Here is a 26371-nt window from a genome sequence, read left to right as displayed (position 1 = left end):
CAGTATCAGAAACATGTCCTATCTCTCCATAAAGGCCTAGGATAGCTGGGTGGGTACCCAATCCTTATTGATAGTTGCATCCCACACATTCATCCATTTACCTGACAACGTGCTTACAACATGCTAAGTCACAGCACAACAAGAAAACAGAACAGGCTGTCCTCTAAGGCCCCTGCTGTCAAAGGCAGCAGGACTGAGGCTCTTGGTGGCAGTCTTTGGAGCGGGAACTGACACCTATAAGGGTTTGCACGGGGTGCGTGTTAACAGAAGAGGATGCAGTTCCATAGAACTCCGCCAGGAGGCGCTAGCGCTTACCTGTTCTAGCTGGGACAGCAATGGTCAGGTGTAGAAAGCACCTGTGCTGGGACTGAGAACTGAGAATGAGGCTTCAGCTACAGACTCTGGCTTTTGCTTTGTTTGTTTTTTGAGACAGGGTCTCTCTATGTAGACCTGCTGGCCTTTAACTCCAGCGATCCACCTACTTATGCCTCCCCAGGTGCTGAGACCAAAGGTGTGCATTACCACTCCCAACTTGTGTGGCATTTTGAAGGGTGATCCCAGCCTTAGGGTGAGCAATGGAGACAGTTGGCCATTTCATCCATCCGGTAGGCATGGTTGACTTTAGGATCCTAACTGCTACCTGTGTCTCCTTGGTTCTGCCCTCCTGGCAAACCTCTCCCCTCAGGGTGGCACCCTTAGGCTCATGTCTCATCTCACAGACCAGGAGGAGGTAGAGGGCCTGTACTCAAGCCCTCCATTTGGCTGTCCTGTGTCCCTGTCTGAAGTCAGCCCACTGGTGGGGAGGAGTCAAGGTAGCTTCTAGATGGATCCTGGGCAGACGAGCAGGTGCCCTCTGAAGGGTTTTCACACCCCAGGGAAGTGGAAACACACAGAACAAACGGCAGGGGGAAGACCCACAGGGGCTCTGCGCTCTGTCCTGCCTGACTTGTCTGTGTGCATCTACTGCACTATCTCCTGTTGACAGTGGGACTATTTCTCCGGCCTTTACTGTGTGCAGCTGGGCCAAGGTCTCAGTTGGTCATGCTGCCCTTCCAGCGAGTTAACTCTATCTCCCAGGGGTGTCCTGGAGGCCCTTTGGAGACATGGCTAATTATGTCTTCTGTTTCCTAACTTCTCTCAGCCCTGGCAAAGTGCCAGGCATGAGGCCCATTATCAGCCCCTCTATCTCTTCCCCAAACAACCCCAACCTGATAGTCTAGCCCATCCCCATACCAGGAGGGGATAAGTCACTGAGCTGGTTGAGGTATTAGCCATGGGCCCAGCCCATTCCTTTTATAGGGTGGCTGTAGACTTTGCTAAGCCTGGTATGAAATGAATGCGTGGCCGAAGAATTTCAAGACAGCAAAGTCAGTGCTGTAGATCCAGCTTGCGTCCAGGTTAGATCCAGTGAGACTTCCGGCTAGAGTTCAACATTGTAAGGGGCCATGTCACCCTCTCCACCACAAGTCAGGGTCCAGGGCAGGAGACCTGGCCTCTGTGATAACCCATCCTTGACTGTGTCTCTCCTGACCACCTCACCCAGTATGGGGTAGGGGTGCATATCCTCCCCAAGAAGGACCCCAGTTACCTGGCTGCCTCTTATCCACCTCCAGCTTATGGAGGAAGCATTCTTGTGCCAGGAAGGGAGAGTGGGTGGCTTTGACTAGCTTCCTCACTGGCCTGAACGACGACCAGAAAGAAGAAGAATCCTTCATTCTTTGTCCTGAACCTCATCTCTGCTCTCCATCTAGGCTCCTCAGGCATGTTTAACCTACCCCTCCCATCCAGCGTGCAGCTTCCCTGGCACCGAGGCCCAGCCAGCGGCTCCGGCCAACGCATTTGGCTCTCAGCAAGCTAAATCTAACCCAGCCCAGCTGTCGCTCCTCCAGCTCCCTCCCGCCCTGCCAGTCCCCTGCACGAGGATGTGCCTATATTCTTATCACCCAACATGGGCCCTTGGGGCTGGTGGAGAGGGGCCAGGGTCTGGGACATCTCTTTGCTCAGGCATTATCTGCATCTGTGCTCCTGTCATGCTGGTCTCCAAGGTCCAGGGCAGGGTCATTCACAGTAGGTGCTCAGGAGGAACTGGGAAGAGAGACAGGGACCCATCTTCCATCAGCTTGGGTACATCGAGGAAGAAGGAACCACGGTTCCCTGGGCCAGCTCCATGGAAGGCATGGAGTGGCACTAAGACGATGAGGTGGAGCCCCAATGGCCTCCTGCCCACACTGCCATTGCCCCAGTGGGAGTATCGTGGAGTTCCATTGTTATGGGCTGAAATCTGAGTGTGGGTGGGTGGTGAATTCAGGCCAGTGAGGCCCTCAGCTAAAATGCTGCAGCCTCACCAACGTAGCATGGGATGGCGCTCCAGCCAGTGAGATGTGAGCAGAGAAATAGATGCTGGGGGGAGAGAGAGAGAAACCCACTTTCCACCAGCCAGGGGACCCACAGGTTCACTGCTGAACATTCCTTAGCTCCAGGGACAGGTCTTCCAGCAAACTGGGAGGGGCAGCCTTGCTATCCTTCCTCTTTTCACCCTTCCTTTCCCTCGAGAGATGTGTGTGATGGATGGAGCACCAGCCACTGTTTTGCACCATGGAGCAACAAAGACTGGAAGGCAGCCCCAGCTGAGCAATACAGCAAGGCAGGAGCCAGACAGGGCAGCTTGGGCCCCTGTCACATGGGAGACAAGCACACTTCTATTTTGTTGAAGCCTTTGTTATTCTGGGCTTCCTCAGAAATCGAGTGCTTGCTAACCAATCCTGAAGGGCAGACAGCCAAGTCGGCTCAAATGTTTCCTTCAGCAAGGCAGGATGCCATTCTAGTGTCCTGTAAGAAAATCTCAGTCTTCACAAATGCTGGGTCTGCACTGGGCTTATTGCATGCAGGCCTCTCCACACACTCTGGTGGGAAGGGCTTTGGTCAACTTTTTTCACATATCCCTATGACCTCAAGAAAGTAGGTAACTGGCAAGTGAGGCCTCTGAACCTCAGGTAGGCAGACTCATGTGGGTCTCCTGCTCACCTGTCTTGAGTAGTTGAGTATTTAGCTCAGACAGTGCACTCTTGGGCACTCAGCCAACCAACCGTTCAGTAGCTTCCTTGGTGCTTAAAAGGGCGTCTCCTCTGGATCCTCCCTCACTCCTTGTACTCTTGCAGGCCTGTCACCTGTCTCTGAGCAGGCTGTTAAGGTAGCTTCACAGAAGAGGCGGGAACAGTGGGGTCAGCCTGGGACAAGTTGGACTTGCTGTATCATGGAGGGGACTGTGAGGTGAAAAGTTTATTGGGAAACATCACTTTTCCTGTTTTCTTTTGGCAGAGTTTAATGGGTGCAGCTTGTTCATGTCCCAAAGCCATAGGGGAGAAAAAGAATGAGAAAAAGCCCTTTGCTGCTGCTATTGATAACTTGTCTCTTCACGAGGCGGGTTCAACCTAAAAATACCCTCCCTCCCCGACAGGGAAGCCAGCGTCGTCACGTTGCAGAGGAGACTTGAAAGTTGGCTGGAAAGAATCAGGCGAGCCACGTGAGCTGGTCCAGGCCTCTGTGGCCAGGCTGCCCACTGGAAGCCCTACTTCAGGTCCCCACGGAAGATTCCACGGCATGCCTGAGAAGAGGGCTGGGAGTGTACTCTGCCAGTGGCCTGGGAATGTGGGTGGAGATGGCCTCAGGCTGGGCTCCAGCTGCAGGGGCCAGGTGGGGCCACAATTCCAAGGCACCCCAGTTCCTGGATGCCACGCCCTGGCCCGGCAGGCCTACAAACAGGCTGAGATGAAGGAAGAGATAGCACTGTGGCAAAGAGGTAAGAGTGAGTTGGGTGAAGGGTGGAGGGTGGTTGGCAGCCTGGCCCTGGCAAGCTGCTGCTCTTGGGCCTTAGTTTCTCATCTAGAAGGAGGAACAAGAATCTCTGTTTAGCCTCATTCAGGGGTGAAGACATGAAGCAGGTGATGGGGCTGGGGCTGTGACCACCCACAGCACCAGCTATGGTCAAGGGAGGCCTTTGTATCATGAGAGCCCCGGGCAGATGGCCTGCCCACAGGAAGTGGGTGGTCCCCTCCCCCAAAGGAATGATGTGGGGGGGATTCAGTCAGGGGGCCTCTGCCCTCCATTCTAAGCCCTCAGAGTTGGCTTAGCCTCCAGGATCTATCCTGTCATGCCCCACCTCCATTAAGCAAGCTCATGGGAGGGGAAGGTATCCTTTATTTACACCATGTGGGGGTGGGGCAGCACCCTCATGGCATCCCATTGTTTCCCATGGAGCACTTCAGGAAGGAACACACTCTCCAAACAGTCCCTTGGATTGGTACTTCTCAGATACTGAGAACACTCAAAGCTGCAGCTGTTCAGGGGTCTTGTGATACAGAATCTGATCTTTCGGCTCTCAGCCATAGCCTTTTTCAGGAAACTCAGGGAAGATCCTGGTCTGGGGTCTGAGCCTGGCCAGATTGCTGGCCTATAAGTCCCATTTGGGCTGTGGCCCCAGGAGATATGTAACTGAGTTGAGACTCAGTCTAACATCTGTGAAGTGGGTGAGATGACACATCTCCTTGGTTGGCTGCTGAAAAGGGGGAACCGGATGGGACTCGTGCATCACGGAACACTTGGGTCATTCCAACCATCACCATCACCTTCACTGTCATGGCAGGACCCAGAGCCACATCTGCCCCTTTCTTCACCGTACCAGTCCATTTCTAAAGAACCTAAGGAACTGGCCACTTAGGAAGATCGTGAGAGCCCCTCCCCCGCTGCCTGAGGGATGCCGACCCACAGAGCCCTGGACCTGGGATTGCTGAAAGGCAGCAGCAGCCCTTGCAAGGGCAGAGAGCCAGGAATAGTCGTGCACTCCTGACATCTCAGTACTTGAGAGGTGAAAGCACGAGAGTGAGGAGTTCAAGGCTGTCCTCAGCTGCACAGAGAGCTTGAAGATAGGTGGAGAATGCCACCCCAACCCCAGACACCACCTGAGGTCAGCCTACCTACTCCATGGTTTGGGTAGAGATGCCCAGCCCAGTCAGGAAGGTTATTTTGCACAGATGACAGGGCCCTGAAGCTCAAAGTAAAAAAGCAGGTGGTAAGCTGTGCCTTCCTGAGGCCTGTCCCTTGCACAGGAACTGATTTTGGAAATTTAGGTGAGGGTGTGGCTGGCCGTGACTGAGGGACTTTGAGCTGGTCTTGGCCAGGCCCCCAGAAAAACTGCAGAACCTGGTCAGCTTGACTATCTCCGTGGCAACCAGCTAGCCGTCCTTGTCCTGGCTGGGGGGCCAGCTGCCGCACCCTTCCATCAGCCCTCAGCGGGCTGGAGTTGCTTTCTTCAGAGGTAACCATGGCAACGCCTTTGTTTCGGAGGTCTGGCCCGCCTCCCTCTGTCTCTCTCTTTAGGAGCAGAGCATGCAGGGGGCTCTTTTCCAGTCCCAGCACGTCTTCCCAGCGCCATTGACAAGGGGCCACCAGAAAGCCAGTATGTCCCCGGGGTGGGAGCCCCAGAGGCAGGCAGGGTCTGCCCTGCCACAGAAGCTCGTGGACTCATTCCATGTTTGCAGAGGGCAAGAGCATCTGCAAAGCGGGCCACAGAGGCGGCTGGAGGCCTGTTTGTGAGCACCACCTTATTGGAGGTAGAAGTATGGCCTCGGGGCAGGATCCTTCAGTGTGTGCTGAAGGTTCATGGGTCATACTTCACTGATCTTGTGTGGTCCAGGGGATTCAGAACCCCTTTGACTGGTTTAGAAAACAACAACAACAACAACAAAACCCAAGTGGTTACTCCAGTAACTGGAAAGCCTAAGACAGGTGTCAAGTGCAGTTGGCTCTGGGGGGTATAGGGGTTTGCTTCCTCCTAGGGTTCATGCGCTCAAGCAGACACCTACAGCAGCCCCAGATTCTAATCATTCTCTCTTCTGGGGAGATTTGTAGAAGACAAGAGACATCTGACTTGGTTCCTCTTGGTCTGACCTTGGGGTCAGACTAGGACAGGACCACATGTCCATCCCTTCGCAATTCCTGTGCCCCAGAAAGTCCAATGCAAGTCAGTAGCCATCTTGGTTCACTTCACGTCATTCCACCTGTCTCAAATCAGACCGTCATTCAAATGTGATGAAGAGGGTGCGGAGCACTGGCTACAGAGGAAACTGAGCGCTCAGAGAGGTCAGTTAACTTTCCTGAGGACAAACAGGATGCAAAATGTAGGCACGTCCTCAGAGATTCTGGGCTGAACCAGGAGCCACTGCAGACCACAGCGCCTAAGGGTGTTAAACAGGATAAACCGGCCAGGGAGGAAGCCGGAGGGGTCAACTGGCCCCAGGCTACCTTAGGCCACGACTGGGGCGCAAAGGCCGGCGGTGACATTTGCCACGGGTTCAGTCCTCAGAAACCGTGAGATACACGTCCGTAGCCCAACGGAGGGTCTGGCCCAGTGCCAGCCAGGGATCATCCACGCCCAGCCACCTGACTCACTGTTTGTAAACTAGCCTCTCCCAAGGTCACGCCCCTTCCTCCTTCCTCCTCTTCCTTCCAGCTACAGTATCTGCATAAACCCGCCTTTTGCAGTCAATGATTGGCTGAGCGCACTGCCACTCCCCCTGTGCGAGCCGGACTCTGCTGGGCCGAGGGAGAAGCTGTACCGAGAACGTGATCAGCATAGCCCCACCCCCGGCGCGGCCTGCGGGCCGGGCGCTGATTGGTCGGGCGGCGGCTGACGACAGGGCGCGGGGCGCGGCGGGCCGTCGGTCGGAGAGGCGCGGGCCGCATTTCCGCTTGGGTGTCAGTGGGTTGCTGGCCGCGGGCGGGGGCGGGGCGGCCGTGGGGTCGGTGGTGTTGCGGGACCGCGCTCAGGTGAGTGGATACGGCGGGGCGGGCGCGCGAGGTTGGGTTTCGGGGAGGCCTGTGTGCTACCTAGGCCTCAGCCGGGCCCGGGATGGAGAGTCCAGGCGCTAGGCCGCCGCTGGCCGCCGGGAGCGTGGACGATCGTGGGAGGGATGAGGCCCCGTGGGGCTCGTGCGAGGTCCGCGGTCGCGCGCGAGGGACTCCGGCCTGTTCGGTGCGTCCTGCTTTCGCTTCGGTCGGTAAGCCGCGCATCCCCTCGGGGCGCGCGCTGAACTTGGTGCCCGCGGTGGCCTCACATCCGAGGGCCGCGCTCTCCGCTGCGGAGTCGGAGCGCGCCTTCAGACTGCCGGTGCCGGTGAGGCCGGCAGCCTGGGCTGTCAGCGCTGCGCAGAACCAGCCGTCTGAGGCCCGCGGGCCCGGCAGGTAGGTGGAGGTGGCTGCGCGCAGTCCTCCCTGAGGGTCCCGGCTCCTCCGAGACGCTGCGCCTTTGGCCGGGGGGCGGTTCAGTCTTGAGAGTTGGACAGGCTTTTGGGTTATGCCCTTTTGGGGTCTGCCTTTATACACCTAGATCAGTGGGCTGGTTCTGTGGGGCTTGGCACACACTTCGCGGAAGTCTTCGTGAAGGCTAGGCTCCATAGCGTCAGAGATGTTGAGGGGACAGCTCCTGAGTGGGGTCCTCAGGGCTGGGGAACTCCTGGCTGCCTGTGTAGAGAGCCCCGTCCTTCCTAACTGTCACCGGTCCTGGCTCCTACCTTTATTTCGCTGTTAGTGGCATGTTACATCTGCTCTATCGGTAAGAGATACATATGGATCAGTTGTCTGAAGTGGGCTATGATAAGCAACAGGTGCTCTAAAATGTTATCGTCCTGCTGTGAGTAAGGGGGACAGCGACTTTTGAGTGGGCACACTTTCCATTGTCTCCCAGTGCCCCTTATGGTGCCATGTAAAGGGTGACAATGAGGAAATGGGTGGCTGCGTGTCCTCCATAGAATCTGCCTTCCTGTTTGCCCCAGGTACAGTCTGTTAATAACAACTCTTATCTCAGGGGATGGTAATTTTGAGCAATTATTTGTTCTAGATCATTAGAAGCATGAGTCTCACAGCAGTCACTAATACCTTTATTCCTGAGGAACAGAGAGGTCAGGTAACTTACGACAAATCACAGAGCAGTAAATTACGCAGCAGTGGCACTGTAACTCCAGAGTTTCTTTTTCTCTTCTTTTTTGCCTTGCTAGGGGTGAACATGGCCTTATGCCTGTCAGACAGGTGATCAGCCTGTGTACTATTTCCCCAGCTCCAATTTCACATTAAGAAAAAAGCTTTATTATTTAATATTACAATTTCATCATTTCCTCCCTCTAAATTCCTTTGTACCCACTTGGCTCTCTTTCAAATTTGTGGCCTCTATTTCTTTGATTAGTGTTACATGTGTATGTTACATGTATGTATGTTCCTTAAATACATAAATACAACCTGCTCAGTCTGTATAATGTTATTTGTATATACAACTAGGCTGATACCAGTTGGTGTGTTCATTACATTCTTTTTATTACTCTTGAAGCAGGATCTTATGTAACTCAGGGTGGGCTCAAACATAGCTGAGAATGACCTTGAACTTCTGATCTTTTTAACTTCTGCTCTTTATGTTCTGGGATTGTAGGCATGTCTCATAGTTCCTGGCAAGTTCATATTGTTTTTGTTGTTTTATTTTTGAGGTAGGATATTACTGTGTAACATTGGCTGGCCTGAAACTTGATTTGTAGATCAGGCTGGCCTCCAACTCAAAGATCTGCCTACTTCTGCCTTCCAAGTGCTGGGATTAAAGGTGTTTACCACCATGCCTCATAATATAAATATGTCTAAAAAAAGAATGAAGTGCCTGTGATGGTATGTATCTTTAACTGTAGCATTCTGACAGGCAGGCAAATACCTGAATTCAAGGCCGGCCTGATTTACATAGTGTGTTCTAGGCCAGAGGGTGCTACATGGTAAGACTCTATCTCAAAAAAATGATAATTTTTATTAGCATATGTTAACTACATAATACTGGATTCATTATGTCATTTTCATACATGTTATATATAATGTAATTTTGTTCAGGTTCATTCCCCCTTGTTGCCCTCTCTTGCCTACCTCCCATGTGTGCCATTCTCTTTTTATTAAAGATTCTTGTTTGTTAAACTTACATTTGAAAAACTTACTTTAACTGGGTAATGGTGGCACAGCCCTTTAATCCCAGCATTCGGGAAGCACAGGCAGGCAAATCTCTGTGAGTTTGAAGTCATCCTGGTCTACAGAACTGGTTCCAGGACAGCCATGGCTACACAAAGAAACTCCATCTCAAAAAACAAGAAAACTTATTTTTATTTAATGCATGTGTATGTGTGTGTACTGTGGTATACATGTTGAAGTCAGTGGACAGTTTGTGAGTTCCTGACTTCTACCCTGTGGATGCCGGGGAGCCACCTCAAGCCACGAGGCTTGGCAGAAAGTGCCTTTACTCAGTGAGCTATGTATCTTGCCCATGAACATCCATCCTTTTTGTGAGGGGGTGATTTATTGTTTTTTGAGTGCTGGGATTAAAGGCATATGCCTCTAAGTATTGCTAAATTCACGTTCTTAAACAGAACTCTACTGACTTTCAGTACGTGTGTGTGTGTGTGTGTGTTTGTTTTGGAGGGAGGGTATTTTTGAGACAGGCTCTCTCAACAAAGCCATGACTGTCCTGACCTCACTGTGTAGACCAGGCTGGTTTGAACTCACAGGGCTCTGCCTGCCTCTGCCTCCCCAATGCTAAAATCAAAGGCTTGTGCCACCATGACCAGCTTGGATTCTTTCTTAGGGCCTCACTGTGTATGGTAGACTGGCCACAAACTTGCCATTCTTCTGCCTTAGCCTCCCTGTTGCAGATCTTGTAGGCTGTGCCACCATGCTTGGCTCCCTGTTTTCTTAATATTTAAGAACTGCCATTGGGGAGGCTGGAGAGATGGCTTGGCAGCTAAGAGCACTGTCTGCTCTTCCAGAGGTCTTTTTGTTGTTGTTGTTGTTTGTTTTTTAAGGCTGGTATTTCTTTTTTAAAGATTTATTTATTTACTTACCTATTTATACAGTATTCTGTCTGCATGTGAGGCAGCAGGCCAGAAGAGGGCACCAGACCTTGTTATAGATGGTTGTGAGCCACCATGTGTTTGCTGGGAATTGAACTCAGGACCTTTGGAAGAGCAGCCAGTGTTCTTAACTGCTGAGTTTTCTCTCCAACCCCCTCTGGGTCTTGAGTTCAATTCCCAGAAACCATATGGTAGCTTACAACCATCTATACTGGGATCTGATGCCCTCTTCTGGCATCAGATGCAGATAGAGTACTCATCTATATTAAATACATAAATAAATCTTTAAAAGAAAGGAAGAGCTTTTGCTAGGTGTCCTAAATAGAGTGACATTGTCTTTAAACCCTGTGTGGCAATCCCTGACACACCGCCGTGATGCCCAGGGAAGACAGGGCAACCTGGGAGTCCAACTACTTCCTTAAGTTCATCCAACTTTTGGATGATTACCCAAAATGCTTCATTGTGGGAGCAGACAATGTGGGCTCCAAGCAGATGCAGCAGATCTGCATGTCCCTCCGCAGGAAGGCCGTGGTGCTGATGGGCAAGAACACCCTGATGCACAAGGCCATCAGGGGCCACCTGGAGAACAGCCCAGCTCTGGAGAAACTGCTGCCTCATATCCAGGGGAATGTGGGCTTTGTGTTCACCAAAGAGGACCTCACTGAGATTAGGGACATGCTCCTGGCTAGAAAGGTGCCAGCTGCTGCTCCTAGAGCTGGTGCCATCGCCCTGTGTGAGGTCACTGTACCAGCTCAGAACACTGGTCTGGGACCTGAGCAGACCTCATTCTTCCAGGCTTTGGGCATCACCACTAAAATCTACAGAGGCACCACTGAAATTCTGAGCAGTGTGCAGCTGATCAAAACTGTTGACAAAGTGGGAGCCAGTGAGGCTATGCTGCTGAACATGCTAAATGTTTCCCCCTTCTCCTTCGGCCTGATCATCCAGCAGGTGTTTCACAATGGCAGCATCTATAACCCGGAAGTGCTTGATGTCACAGAGCAGACTCTGCACACTCCCTTCCTAGAGGGTGTCCGGAATGTTGCCAGTGTTTGTCTGCAAATTGGTTACCTAACTGTTGCCTTAGTGCCATACTCTATCATCAGTGGATATAAGTGTGTCTTCCTGCCTTTGTCTGTGGAGACTGACTATACCTTCCTACTTGCTGAGAATATCAAGGCCTTCTTGCCTCATTCACCTGCATTTGTGGCTGTTGCCTCTGCTGCTGCTACTGTGTCCCCAGCCAAGAGTCGGAGGAATCAGGCGAGGATACCAGGTTTGGTCTCTTTGACTGATAACCCCCAAAGCAACCAGTTCAGCTAGCTTATTTTGAAAAACATGGAAATAAAGGCTTACTTATCTGGAAAAGAAAAAAGAAGAAGAAGAAGAAGAAGAAGAAGAAGAAGAAGAAGAAGAAGAAGAAGAAGAAGAAGAAGAAGAAGAAGAAAAAAAAGAAGTTGTTCCATTGGAAGCCAAGTGGTGGTGGCACATTCCTTTAATCCCAGCACTTGGGAGGCAGATGCAAGTAGATATTTGTGAGTTCAAGGCCAGCCTGGTCTATATAGTGAGTTCCAGAACAGTCAGGGCTACTCAGAGAAGCCCTGTCTCAAACAACAACAACAAAAAGAAGTGCCATTAATCTTTGATCCTCCTGCCCCATACCTCTATTGATGCTTTGAGTCCTTGTTCACAAAGGTAACTGAAAATATAACTTTTTTTTTTTAAGATTTAATATGTATGTGCGTTTGTATGTCTGTCTTGTGCATTTTGGTACCAGTGAAGGACAGAAGAGGTATTAAATTCCCTGGAGCTGCCAGTGGTTGCTAGAAATAGAACTCTGGTCCTTTGTGGGAGCAGCAAGAACCCTTAACCACAATCTCTACAGGCTCTGTCATTTCTTTTTTTGATTAAAACATTTTTGGTGTATTTTATTCTCCTATGGTGACTAAAATGGAGTTTACTGCATCTTGGAAATTATTTCTCTGATGTCTCTCTGGCCAGCCTTGTCTTTATCTTTATATTTATTATGTTGTAGCAGAGTACAAGGTGTGCCTTTGGGTAGAATTTGTGTGACAGCTCTCTCGGCGGTTGACATGATGTGGTGTGGGGCATAGTGGGGAGGCTTGAGGTGGGTTCCTGGGTCCTGGCTCCCTGGGCCCTTTGACAGGAGCAGTCACTGTTTCCTTCTGTTCCTTTGCCTGAAAAATGTGTTACTGAGAGGCATGTAGGTAAATATATGTATGTAGAGTACTGTAGGCCACTCTTGGCTCCTCCAATTGCAGAGCGAGACAGACACCTAGAAATGACACCACACATGACACACCACAGTTTGGAGAGGCCAGAAAACCTTTGCTGGGCAGGTCTGTGCTCTGTTTGGAATACATTGCTGTGGAATGAAGATTATCAAGTGGGTGTCCTATACTTATGAAAAACGTCCTGGGCGTCTGAGGGAATGGTCATTGTGATTTTTTTGTGGGCTTCTGTGGTGGCATGCGGGTGTAAGTCAGTGTCTCCTGGGCCTTCCATTTGGTTGTGGACATCTGATGTACTGTTTAACACTAACTGCCCAGTGCAGGGTTTAGTACCAGACTTAGTATAACATTCAGGTTGGTTGAAATGGGTCAGTATTTGAACATAACTGTTAAGTACTTCAGTCATGGGACCAGTGAGATGATGCAGAGGGTAAAAGCACTGCTGGGGAGCCTGAGGACCTGAGTTCAATCCCCAGAACCCATGCAAAGCTGGGCGATAGAGCTGGCTTCACAGAGTTGTCTTTGGGCCTTCACATATACTGTTGCATGTTTGCTCCCCCATAATAATGAATTATCAAATTAAAAAATACTTCAGGGATAGAGAGGTGGCTCGGTGGTTAAGAGCACTGATTGCTCTTCAGAGGACCCAGGTTCAACTCCTAGCCCCCATGTGAATGCTCATAAATGCCTATCACTTACACATGGTGTACAGACAAAATACCAATACACATAAATAAATTAAAAAATTAAATATATCGGTCATAAAAGTTAATAGTTTGGGAGTGAGTTTGATAATGGTTTTGCTTTCCAGGTTCAATCCTGAATTTGTATCTGACAGTCAGATTTTGCCTTTTCAAAATGTTTTGTTAACTCAATTCCACTGTTGGTGTTATAGCCTCATAAGAACCTGCAGCCCTTGTTTATAAACGTGATCATGTGGGCTCACTGTGATGTGTCCATTAACTTTGCTGACACTTCCCATTCTTTCTACATTTAGAAAAGAAAGTAGGGGCCACTTGGTAGAACCTCCAAACAAAATACCTTTCACTTGGTGCTTTTGGTCCTTAAAATTCCAGTCTCAGTTTTTGCCCTGTGGTAGGGAATTTGCAGGTACAAGCTCCCAAGACTGTGTGGACTGTGTGGCTGCATGGAATGTTGCTGGCTGCTTGTGTGGGTCTCTTTCTTTGCTTCTGTTCTCTTGTCTGTTTTTTCTCCCCTTTAGAATACCTGATTAATTTTGAGAAACAGACTCTGAACTCATTGTTGGGTGTGCGTGAGATGTTTACCTGTTGGGTCTGACATTGCCTGACTCTGGCCTGAGTACTGAAGCATTGTGGACCTAGCTATGCTAAGGCATATCAGGTAGGTAGGGTCCCAAGGGCTCTTGGCTGGTGTCCATGTGGAGGAGTTTTCCGGAAGGGCTGAAATGCTGGTTTGGAAAAATACCTGGTAAGAGCCTGCACTGGTGAGTGCTGGAGTTCTTGGGATGGGGCAGTTGTACATGGAGAACAGGAGGTCTGTGGGGAGGATGTGCCAAGTCTGCTCTGTAACATATTGAGGCAGCTGTATGGAGGGTCACAGTGGAACACCTGGCAGATGAATACAGTCCGGTTAAAGGCAAGCTGTAGAAAGGGCCAGCTGCAACCTGGTGCCTCGTGCTACTTGCTCTTGACAGGAGGTGACAGTACTTTAAAATTAGGGTATTAGAAGTGAGGCCACCTCAAACTGTCAAAGGACTTGGGCCAGATCTCACTTCCATGAATGTTCAATTCCAGTTTTGGTCTCTCCCAGTCATGTGTAGCAAAGACAGTACTCTAGATTTAATAGTTATATGCAGCTGGAGGTGTTAGATAGGGGGGACTGGAAGGGCAGAGGGAAGTGGTCTTGGCTCATCACCAGCAAACCTGCAACACTTGTGAGAGCATAGCTTCTGGTCCAGTCCCAGACTTATGAGCTCTGGGACCTTCTGTTAGTCAGAACCCCTTTTGGATCAAGATCTTTGATCACTTAATCAATAGCTGAGTCACCTTTCTTCAGAGAAAATAAACACTGATTGAATTTAGCAGCTTTTCTCTTTTCATTCCTCTTTTGTCTTTAGACAGGAGGGATCATGGTTTATGGATTCTCTGACCTACGTCTTAACAGCTGTTCACCCTTACCCCATTTCTTATTCTTGGAAAGGAGCTTGGGAGTGACCTGGGTAGGTTTGGTTTTATCATGACAAGTTTCTCCATACAGTAAAACCAGTTCAGTTAGGGGGCTGCAGAGTGACGCTGAACAAATTGATGAGGCAGGGCCTGGAGTGGGAGAGGAAGCTGGCCAAATAAAATGTCAGAATCATCCGGGAGCAGGCTGAGTGTCCTGAGGGCACCTCACTCATCAAGGGTCATCCATCTGGTTCTGCAGCAGCTCCCTTTTTCTTGGCTCTCATCAAAGCTGTGATTTTGATCAGCAAATGATCAACAAATTGGTGGTGGTGGTGGGTGTTGAGAAGGAGCAGCAGCTATGTGTAGCAGAGGATTGACCACTTGTCTGAATCTGCTGTTGTCTCAGTGGCAGAAACAAGCTGTGGGGACACCTATCCACAACTTTTCCACCCACTCCTTTGAGCAGCTTTTGAACAGTTCTTTTCTGTTGCAGCATAATGATGACTAAAACAAACATTTTTGTACAAAAGCATTGGGCTCATCCTGTGTGTACTTGAAATACATTGTGCTGGATTATGAGATAATGTTCCTGAAGTGTTTGGTGTGTTTTTGGTGCTTGCTTTGATACTAAATGTGATCTAGTGAAGGAAGAAATCTGTCATGAATAATGGGCTCCAAGCTTCCCTTAGAGGTGACACAGCACTCCCCCTCAAGTGGCTGTTGTTAAGGGACCCTGCTAAGCACCTTCTTGGCCTGCAGTTGAGGGCTACCCTGCTGGTGTGGAGAATGGAAACAGCAGGCGATTAATGCTGTTGCTTTCCTTGCCTTTCTCTTGGCCTAGACACTTCCCATTTCCGGCATGAATTCCTAATAAACTTAGAATCCTCTGTGCACAAAACTTGCTCAGCAGGTGTACACTAACAAGAGTTGCTCTTGCTGCTTGTTGAACGAGGGAGACTGGAGGCTGAAGTCGCTCTTCCCTTACACAGCTCAAGCATGGTTAGGTTTTGCTTTGGGATAGATTGCGTAGCTCCAGGCAGAAGCTGCAAGTCTTGGGAACCTAAAGAAAGCCGAGGCTCTGTGACATCTAAGAAAGGTAAAGCCCATTTACTTGCCTGCAGTGACACCTCATGTACAGCTGGAGTTAACTGTTTTTGGAGAAAAGATTGGGAGCCATTGTTAAGTAAAGGTCACTTCTGGGTCCTTCCCCAAGACTTCCTGTGCTTAAAGCAAACATTGCGTGACCCATGCACGCTCACCATGATGACCGTAGGCAAGGCCAAAGCCGGTCAGCCACTCTCACTTCTTTTCTTAAAAAAGCTTTTGTTGTGAAAGAGTAGGGATTGTTTTTGTGATTCCAAATTTATACAAAATTTGTGGAAATAGCCAATGCACTTCTACCATGACAGGGCTCTTCAGACATGATCTTTCATCAGTGTTAGCAAAGAGCATTGTCCAGTGATTGTGTGAACTGAGAACTTGAGTGAAGAGACAGACATGGTCAGTCTCTTGTTCTCTGTCTCATCCTGCTGGGTGGCTTGATCTTTGGGAACTGGCTGTGCTGTTTGAGCTGAGCTAGGCTATGCTCCTTCTGCCCCAGCACAGGCCTGGATTTACGCGGCTGGAAAGTCTCCTGCTTCATTTCCTCCTACCCTTTGGGAGCTGTTAAGCATTATAGGACCAATGAATGGGTGATGGTTTAGCCTGTGAGTCCCTTGGGCCATGCTGCCTCACCAGGCTTTTTACAGTACTTCGTGCATGGAATCATGTTGAGCACTCCTTCCTCCCTCACACCTCTGCATTTCTTGTGGCATGATAGCTTGCTGGGTGTTGCAAGATGACACCCAAGTGACTGATGAAGACCGATACTGAAGAGAAGGTGACCAAGAAGGCAACAGAACTAAGAAGCATTGTCTACTGAAAATAGCCTTGTTGCAGGGGAGAGGAATGAGGCCCCTCACTAGGCCTGACCATTCTGACCCAAGGTCTGGAGGTTCCAAGGAGATGTTGGGGAAAGGGCAGGGAATGGGAGCCTGGGCTCCAACTGCCTCTAGTCTGTTCAGAGGGTGTAGCCATGTATTCAGGTGTTGATGTAGTCATGTGTTCAGATTGTGGAGCCAACTCTATGACTTAGCTTCCTCATCCTCCACCTCAGCTTAGGAGAGTTGTCTTTAATTCCTGCAGTGCCATTTTGACCATTGTAGACTATGTTCTCTTCCCAACATTTCTGAGTACTCTTCTTTCATGTCATGCTCTGGCATGTGTCTGGGGTTTAACAGGCCCACCTGGATACACAGCCAGATAGTTCCTGCTAGGTCAGGCCAAGAAGGTGCTAGGCATGTTGAGGAAGGGTAGGCTCTCTGAGGATATGGTGGTGCCCTTGGCTGGGCCCAGTCAGTTCTGTTATGCCCTACCCTTTGCATGAGTTTATCTGTTCGCTTTGACAGTAAATGCTGTGTCTTTGGTGGCCTTATGATGAAAGGGGCTATCATGATGCCCATGGCTGCTGTCTCTCTAGACTTCATTGTCCCTATCTACATCTGAGTGAGAGTGGAATTGTACATTTGGCATTAGCTTAGGCACTGGAGAGACTTCACTGAGGACTCCTCTGTGATGCTGCTCTGTGATCTCTTGGGAGAGCAAGTCTTAAAGTAACAACTATGAGCTTCCTGTCTGGTCAAGCAAGAGTTTGGGGGATTGGAGACTAATGTTTTCCTGCAGAAACTAACTGGAGGGTTTCTCTGTTTAGCTCTGGCTAACCTGGAACTCACTCTGTAGACCAGGCTGGCCTCAAACTCACAGAGCTCCACCTGCCTCTGCCTCTGAATTTCTAGGATTAAAGGTGTGTGCCACTATTGCCTAGCTACAAATGTTTCTTTGGGAGGGGGGCTGTTTTTTGAGACAGTGTTTCTTTGTGTAGCCCTTGCTATCGTGGACTCACTCTTTAGACCAAGCTGGCCTCAAACTCTCAGAGATGGCTTGCCTCTGCCTCCCTGAGTGCTAGGATTACAGGTGTGCGCCACAGCACTTAGCTACACTTTTTTTTTTTTTTAAAGGTAGGGTCTCCAGTGCCCAGGCTAGCCTTGAACTCCCGATCCTCCCATCTCCACCTCCCATATGCTAGGATTACAGGTATGTGAGGAAAAAGTGCCTTTAAAATGTTGGTATTACTCATGCAGGCTGTGCTTTGTAGAGATCCTACTAGCTTGCCCCACCTGTTTTAACAGCAACAGTTTCCCATGATCAGGTTTTTCAGGAAGCTGATAATGGTGTTCCCTTGGTTGTTCCAATGACTCATTGTTCAAACTTGTAGATATCTTCCCTCCCTCCTTTCTCCCTCTCTTTTCTCCTTCCCTTCTTCTCCTTCTTTCCTGTTTGTTTGAGACAGGTCTCATTATGTAGGCCAGGCTGTCCTGGAACTCCAGATCCACTTGCCTCAGGGTCCTATGTTCTGAGATATGTACCATCGTGATCCATAAATAACCTAAAGATACTTGAAAGTTATGGGACATTCTGGGCCTGGATCAGGTCCGCATACCTTCAAAAGAGCCTGATAAGGGGTCTTTTTAAAGATACTATGTATTTATTGGGTAGCAGAACAATTGTTGAGTGTCCTAGGTTGGGGAGGATGATGGCATGCTTAGGGGCCAGATGCAAAGAGAGCCCTGCCTCAAGTCTGGAGTTATTTGTGGAGAAGGTGGAAAGCCAAAATGAAGCACAGCTAGAACTAATTTCCTGGGTTTTCTCTAGACTTCAGAAAGGGAGATATCTGACCATACAGCAGAGTCTTCCTGAAGCAGTCTTCACGGGCAGATTCTGAGAGCAGGAAAACCTGTAGTTTCATTGCCCAGGAGTAAAGTCTGTCTTTCCATCTGCTTTGTGTGTAGTCTCAGCTTGGGCAGAGAGCTGCGTCAACACAAAACCCAGGTCTTATGCCAGTGATTCTCCATGGTAAGATCACTTGTTGCCAAGCCTGTTGACTGAGTCCCAACCCAGGTGCTGGAAGCAAGAAGCAGTGCCACAGTTGTCCTCTGACCTCTACATGTACCTGTGTACACATGCCCCCCTCCCCCGCTCCTACATACACACAGGATCAAAAAGTAAAGTGCAGCCTCACCTCAGAGGGAAGAAGAGAGTCTAAGCTGAATGTGAGCCAGCTTGGCCTGAGAATAAGGATTCAGGTTGTCCCAAGTGAAATGTCCCAGTATGGAAGCAGTGCCATGAACTTTGTAGTTGCAGAACAAAGGACAGACAGGTCCAGGCTTTTACTGATGCACTGGGGGGACATGAGGCAGGCGGCGCAGCAAAGCTTGGAAGGTTCTGCTGTAGGTTGTAGACATGGGGTTGTCTGATGACGCTCTTGGCTTTTGGTTGATGGGAGCCAGCATTCTGCTAAGAATACATTCCAGAGGTCTTACCTGATAGTCAAAGGGATGTTAGGTCAAGCAATAAGGTGCGAAAGGAGAGGCTCTTGAAGGGGAAAAGCAGTGACCCAGGACAGTTTGGCTTTGGATTTGCAACATTCCATCTCTCCATAATGGGATGTTCTGTTAATGTTTTCTGTACGTTACACATTGACACTGAGCCTGTATGTTACATTGACACTGAGACCCATGTTCTGGACCAGAGGTGGGACAGACTTACAGAAGGTCTGAAGACCAACCAAATAGGTGCTGTTCCACCCCGTGGAGCATCTGTGGAGTGCTGGGCACATAGGTGCCTCAATGGTATGCAGCTCCGTTTTCCTGTAGATCTCATGTCAGTTGTAGAAGTGCATCAGGAGAATTCCTTGAGAACACTGTTGTGGTTGGCTTTGCCAGCAGGACTTGCCCCGTCTCTGTCTGAGGCCCGGCTTCTGGAGGCTTACATCTGCTGAAAAACTAGTGAAATGGTTTGGCTGACAGAGAACAGCAATCTTTGCAGGCCCTTGAACACCTTCTGTCTCCTCCAGGGCAACCTTTAGCCATTCTGGGAGTTGGACACTAATGGTTTCACTTATAGTTTTCAGACATCCTGAGGATGAGTGGGAAGATTGGGCTCATGACTTTATGGGAAAGGCCACCCAAGATGGTGTTTGTTTGTTTGTTTGTTTGTTTGTTTGAGACAGGGTTTCTCTGTGTAGCCTTGGCTGTCCTAGATTTATTTTACATATCAGGCTAGCCTCGAACTCACAGAGATCTGCCAACCTCCGTCTCGAAGAGCGCTGGGATTACAGCAGGCAATACTGCACCCGGCCTAAGATGGGTGGGTTCTTGATCACAGTTGGACATCAGGCTACATATGGCAGGGACATAGTGTCCCACTAGCCAGCAAGTTTGTCTGGCTTCACATTTTATGCCCTCATTGCAATGACTTTCTGTAATTTACTTTTAACATTAGGAATTTTGCTTTAGATAAGAAAACATGTAAAAAGAGCAGACTAGCTTTAGCATGCTTTTCATCATGGAGAGATTATAAACACAGTAGGAAACTAGAACAAGGGTCTCCTGTTTACCTGTGTCCAGCCCCAACATTCACCATCCAGGCCTGTCATATGTGCCATCATTTCTGCCTGATTCTTTTGAAGAGACACATGGCAGACTGCTATCTGATCCACATTCATGTGGACTGTGAGACCTCTTGAAAACATTGTCCATCTTATACATGAGCTGATCCTCACACTGCCAGATGTCCAGTTATCTCACCAGCATCACTGAGGTACTGGTCTGTGTACAACCTTGTTTGAATTTGGCTTCAGGCATGGCATTACTGTCTTTTTATTTTAAAAAGTTATTTTATGTGTATGTGCCTGAATATACGTACATGTACCACATGCATGCAGAAGCCTGCAGGGGTCAGAAGAGGTGTGGTGTACCTTGGAATTGGAGTTATAGACAGTTATGAACCACCATGCCAGTGCCAAGAACAGAACCCTGATTCTCTGCAAGAGCAGTAAGTGCTATTAACTGCTGAGCCATCTCTCTAGTCCCCCATTGCTATTATTTTGTTTTGTTTTGTTTTTTTGAGACAGGGTCCCTCTGTAGTCTGGCTGTCCTGGAACTCATTATGTAGACTAGGCTGCCCTTCAACTCATAGAGGTCTCTTCCTGCCTCTGCCTTCCAAGTGCTGGAATTAAAGGCATGCCATTTGTGTCTTTTTGGTTTTTTCAAGACAGGTTTCTGGACTGGCTTTGTAGACCAGGCTAGCCTCAAACTCAAGAGATCTGCCTGCCCTTGCCTTCTGAGTGAGATAATAGGAATGTACAACTACCTCTTGGTAGCTGTTTGTGTCTCTTAAAAAAAAAAACAAAAAAACCCACACATTTATTTATTTAATTTTATGTATGTATGTGAATGCTCTACCTGCATGTACACCTCCATGCCAGAAAGGGGCATCAGATCCCAGTATAGATTCTTGTAAGCCACCATGTGGTTGCTGGGAATTGAACTCAGGACCTCTGGAAAAGCAGACAGTGACCAGTGAGCCATCTCTCCAGCGCCCTTCCCCAAACCCCCTCCCCATTTGTCTCTTTTTTTTCCCAAAGATTTATTTATTCATTTATTTAGTGTGTGAGTACACTATCTGCATGTGTACCTGCATGTATGCCAGGAGAGGGCATCAGAGTGCATTATGGATGGTTGAGCCACCATGTGGTTGCTGGGAATTGAACTCGACCTCTGGAAGAACTGACAGTGCTTTTAACCATTGAGCCACCTCTCCAGCCCCCCAGTTGTGTCTTTTTAAAGATAGCTTTTTCCAAAAGTACGAGGGATTGAGCTCAGGTTTTATAAATGCTAGGCAATTAATTGTTCTACCAACCAAACCATTCCCCTTAGCCCCTCAAGATAGCTTTTTTACTTATTTGTTTGTTTGTGGTTTTATTTTGAGAAAAGTCTCATGTAGTTCAGGGTGTTCTCCAACTTGCTTTACAGTCAGGATAATCTTGATTTCCTAATCCTCCTGCTTGCATCTCCTGAGTTCTAGGATTATAGGTATAGGCCACCACAACAGGCTTCAAGGTGCCTTTGAAGGGGTGATTTATAGGTAATAAAATGCACACATTTTAAGTACAAGGTTAAGATGAGGCTTACACAGCTCATCATGTACCTTCCTGTGTGTATGTCACATACCACCACAGAACCACTGCCTGGCTGGGATAATGCCTGGTCTCTTCTACCCTTCATTTTCTTTTTCTTGTGACTTGTTTACTGGAGAAGCTGTCTCTGGCCTGGAAGGTGCCAGAGTCTGTGTGTTGCTGTTTCGGCTCCCACAGTGTCTAGCACAGTCCTTTTGAGTATTTAAGTTGGTAGATTAAGCCAGATTCTGAGCTGCATTTTGGCATGATTTTCTCAGCAGGATGGCATTAGTTGGCCATGTGGTTTTTCCCCAGAATGCACAGGCACTGCGATACTGCTTTGATAGTCACATTTGATCTTAGCTGAGGGCTAAGAAGCAGTTTTGCGCTTTTGTTGTTTGTTTTGAGACAGGGTCTCGTCCATCCTGGCCTTACCATGTAAATGAGGATGACCTTGAACTCTTGATACTCCATCTTTAGAGTGCTGAGATTATAGGGTTTATGTGATACTGTGCATCAAGCCCAGGGTTTCTCTGCATGCAAGATAAATACTTTATCAGCTGAGCCACATCCTCAGCCCTTCTTTCTTTGTTTCCAAGATAAGTCATTTGCTACTGGTAACCAGTCAACTCATTGTTAGTTAGGAAACTTGGGCCATCAGTGTGTTTGGTAGCTCTGTTCTTTGCAGTTCATCAATATCCAGGTTGTCTTATCTTTGTGGGAGTTTTTGATTTGGCCTCTTGGCTTTGTCCATTCTGTGCTATTATAACGATGCTTCAGAATAGGGAGTTTATGGTGAACAGAAACACATTGGCTCTCAATTTTGGATGCCGGAAAATGCAATAAATGTACCAGTGTCTGGTGAGGTTTTTCCTGTTTCATCACTGTTGAAGATAGACTGTATAAGGGGGCAGAAAAAAATAAAAGAGAGACAGTGCACTCAAGAACAAGTGTATCTGTGTAGGTGGGAGCTGACCCAGCTGTCACTGGGAACCCATGCCTTCCAGGATGGCATTGATTACTTATTTGTCCAACAGGGTAGGCCTTTGGTCCAGTCACCTTGTGGAGGGACAGACATAGCACATTGGTGTCCATTTGGCTACCTTACTACCTGTAGAGCAGAATGGTGCCTAATCCAGCTTCAGCGATTTATCTTCTTGCAGCTGCAGATGGTCGAGGGCCAGCTCAGCACTGTTAAGCTTAAGCAGGCAGCAACACATCCCCTGTGTTGCAAGGGACCGCAGCCCATGCAGTGAACTGTGGCTGCTCCTGGGGTTGCTTCATAGGTGTCTGCTTCCTAAGTTACAAAGCTCATTGGAAAGGGAAGAAAAGAAAACGGAAGTACTCGAAGCTTGGGAAGGGGGTTGGTGTCTGTTGGTTGATAATTAGAACCTTATAAGTATGCAAAGCTTCAGAGATTGGCAAGTGTTGTCTCTAGTACTGGTTGCCACTCCAAGGGCAGGGGGCATATTTCCCACCTGGGACTTTCCGTGGCCCTCAGGCCTCAGAAGCAACTGCTTAGAGACTTTGTGACACTGTTTATTTTCAGAAAAAAATCAAACCTTTTGAAACAGTTTGAAGGTTTTTGTTGTTGTTTTTCTTTTAGACAAGATTTTACCATGTATCTCTGGCTGGCCTGGAACTCACAGAGATCCTCTTGCCTCTGCCTCAGAAATGCTGGCATGCATGCATGCCTGGCTACAGGTTGAATTTTTTATTTTCTTTTATGTGCATTGGTGTTTTGCCTGCATGTATGTCTGTGTGAGGGTGTCGGGTCTCCTGGAAGTGGCTTTACAGACAGTTGTGAACCACCATGTAGGTGGTAGGAATTGAACCTGGGTCCTGTGGAAGAGCAGTTAGTGCACTTAACCACTGAGCCATCTCTCCAGCCCTTAGAGGTTGAAATTTTAAATACTGTTCTTAGACTGGTCATGGTGGCACCCTTTATCTCAGCACTCCAGAGGCAGAGGCTGTGAGTCTAAGGCCCAGCCAGGGCTACATAGGGAGACCCTGTCCCAAACAAAACAAAAGTGTTCTTCTGAACAGGAGAAAGTATTGTATAGGAGTTCTAAAATGCTAACCTAAAGTAATTTTGAGAAAATTGAAGCTTCTTCCGGTTATGTGATAGAACTGAGTTACACAATTGTCTTAATACTCTGGCTTGGAACACTGGGGTCTACGCTGGGGATGCACCCCACAGTGAGATGTTTGCCTAAGTGTGCGTGAGGCTGTAAGTTCCATCGCCACTGCCTCAAAGGAAAGGAACAGTTGGCTTGAGGTAGATGAGAGGCAAATATTTTGACACAGTCTTCACCTGTTTGTTATCCCAGCGTCTCCTGACTCACGGGTGTGCAGAGCCCCACCCGCATGTGACTGCCTGTTGAAGCTACTCCAACTGCCCACATGTCTTCCTGAATTACGTTTTATCATTTTCCTGTACAACTATAAAGGATTATTTTAAAATAAGACTCTTAAAATAATGATCACTTATTGATGCATTAGTCTTTGGTTGTTATTAAACTTTTTCTTTTTATACTATTTACTAAAGATCAAACCTAGTACCTTGTACATGCTAGGCAAGTGCTGCTCTACTAAGCTGTACTTTCCAGCGCTCTTTCACCTTTTCTCTTACATTTGTGTGTGGGTGAGTGCTGCAGCATGCGTAGATACCTCAGAAGATAACTTGTAGGAGTCGTTTCTCTCCATGTGGGCGCCAGGAGTTAAGTTCAGTTTAAGCTTGGTAACAAGCACCCTTACCTGCTGAGCTACCTCAGAGGCCTTCTTTTTACTTTTTTTTAAATTTAATTTAATTTTATTAATTATACTTTATTCACTATGTATCCCCCCATAAGCCCCTTCCTCCTCCCCTTCCAGTCCCACCCTCTCTCCCTTTTCTTCACGCATGCCCCTCCCCAAGTCCACTGATAAGGGAGGTCTTCCTCTCCTTCCTTCTGATCTTAGTCTATCAGATCACATCAGGAGTGGCTGCATTGTCATCTTCTGTGTCCTGGTAAGTCTGCTCCCCCCTCAGCCATACCACTCCTAGGCATATATCCAAAAGAGGCTCAAGTACACAATAAGGACATTTGCTCAACCATGTTTGTAGCAGCTTTATTTGTAATAGCCAGAAGCTGAAAACAGCCCAGATGCCCCTCAATTGGATGCAGAAATTGTGGTACATCTACACAATGGAGTATTACTCTACAATGAAAAATAAGGAAATCATGAAATTTGCAGGTAAATGGTGGGACCTGGAAAGGATCATCCTGAGTGAGCTGTCCCAGAAGCAGAAAGACACACACAGTATATACTCACTCATATAGACATATAACATAAGATAAATCTACTAAAATCTGTACATCTAAAGAAACTAATTAAGAGAGAAGACGCTGACTAAAATGCTCAATCCTCATCCCAAAAGGCAAAGAGGATGGACATCAGAAGAAGAAGAAAACGGGAAACAACCTAGGAACCTGTCACAGAGGGCCTTTGAAACGCTCTGCCCTGCAGACTATCAAAGCAGACGCAGAGACTTATGGCCAACTGTTGGGCAGAGTGCATGGAATCTTATGTAAGAAGTGGGAAATAGTAAGATCTGGAGAGGACAGGAACCCCACAAGGAGAGCAACAGAACCAGAAAATTTGAACACAGGGGTCTTCCCAGAGACTCATGCTCCAACCAGGTACCAGGCGTGGAGATAACCTAGAACCCCTGCACAGATGTAGCCCATGGCAGTTTAGTGTCCGAGTGGACTCCATAGTAATGGGAAGAGGGACTGCCTCTGACATAATCTGATTGGCCTGCTCTTTTTACTTTTTAATCATGAGACAGAATCTCACTAAATTTCTTAAGCTGGCCTGGAAGTTTTCTTTTATTTTTGGGGAGCTGGATCTTAATTATTTTTCTGTTTTTAAGTGTGTGTGTGTACACTATACTAGTGTGAGTATAGTGTATTTTCCTGTATGTAGATACATATGTGCATGTACATGTGTGTGCATGAATATGGAGTCTAGAGATTGATGTCAGGGATCTTCCTCAGTTCCTCTTCCACCTTATTCTTTGAGACAGGGTCTCTTATCAAACTCAGAACTTGCTGGTCAGCTTACTCCATGGTTCCCACCTTTGAAGCTGCAATTACAGGCATTCTGCCTTGACGTGTTTACATAGTGGGTTCTGGGTATCTGGACTCCAGTCTGCTTCCTTATGCGCTAAACACTTAGCAATCTCTCTGGTCCCAAGCCTTGAACTCTTTTTTTTTTTTCCATTTATTTTGTGTTCTGTTTGCTTATTTATTTACTTATTTCTTTACCATGTGTGGGGGTGGTAGGGATGTGTAAGGCAGAGAACAGCCTGCGGGAGTCAGTTTTTTTCCACTGTATCAGTACAGAGCCATCTGATTGGCCATTATAAGTTGAACTTTTAATCTGCCTGCTCAGTTTCCTCTAGGATGACAGGTATGTGCCACTAGGCCTAATGTAAAGGCCGTCTTTACATTATGTTTGCATCCTTTAATTCCTGCCGCTTGAAGAGTGTATGTTATGATTCATTTTTTTTTCTTTACTTAGACATGAAGAGATCAATTTCTTTTTTCTTTTTTTTTTCTTTGAGATAGGGTTTCATGATGTAATTCTGGGTGACTTAGAACTCCCATTGTAGGCCAGGTGGACCTTGAACCAGAAATCCACTGCCTCTGCATGAGGAGTGCTGATCTCCTTATGGAGATCAGCTAGATCAATTTCAGGAATGAGTATTTAGCTGGGTATGGTAACACACACCTTTAAACCTAGCCCTTGAGTTAGAGACAGAAGGATCTCTGAGTTCTAGATCAGTTTGGTCTACATGAGAAGTTCTAGGCCAGCTAGAAGGCTACATAGTGAGATCCTGCCTCAAAAAAATCCCCCAAGAAGTCAAAATGAAAAATGAGTTTTTAAGAGCTGTTTCTAGACCATAGGCTTTGTAGAAGCTAAGTTCATGTCAGAATATTTCTTCCCTCA

At 48.0% G+C, this 26371-nt stretch overlaps 2 protein-coding genes across 2 annotated transcripts in view; both read left to right on the top strand.

The window, feature by feature from the left end:
* Nucleotides 1-6667: 6667 nt before the first annotated feature.
* The window catches only part of Osbpl2 (oxysterol binding protein like 2), a 45689-nt gene continuing 25985 nt past the window's right edge, over nt 6668-26371 (top strand). The window contains exon 1 of the mRNA XM_021646347.2: nt 6668-6825. The gene's annotated coding sequence lies outside the window, so the exon portion shown is untranslated. The remainder of the gene's footprint in view (nt 6826-26371) is intronic.
* Nucleotides 6854-26365, top strand: LOC132653727 (large ribosomal subunit protein uL10-like). The gene has a single exon (XM_060382738.1). It carries the CDS (start codon nt 10299-10301, stop codon nt 11244-11246), a length of 948 nt encoding a protein of 315 aa, XP_060238721.1. The 5' UTR covers nt 6854-10298; the 3' UTR covers nt 11247-26365.

The sequence above is a fragment of the Meriones unguiculatus genome, chromosome 4 (genome assembly GCF_030254825.1).
Source record: "Meriones unguiculatus strain TT.TT164.6M chromosome 4, Bangor_MerUng_6.1, whole genome shotgun sequence".
In the NCBI taxonomy this organism is placed as follows: domain Eukaryota; kingdom Metazoa; phylum Chordata; class Mammalia; order Rodentia; family Muridae; genus Meriones; species Meriones unguiculatus.
This window is presented reverse-complemented; position numbering and strand designations above follow the sequence as displayed.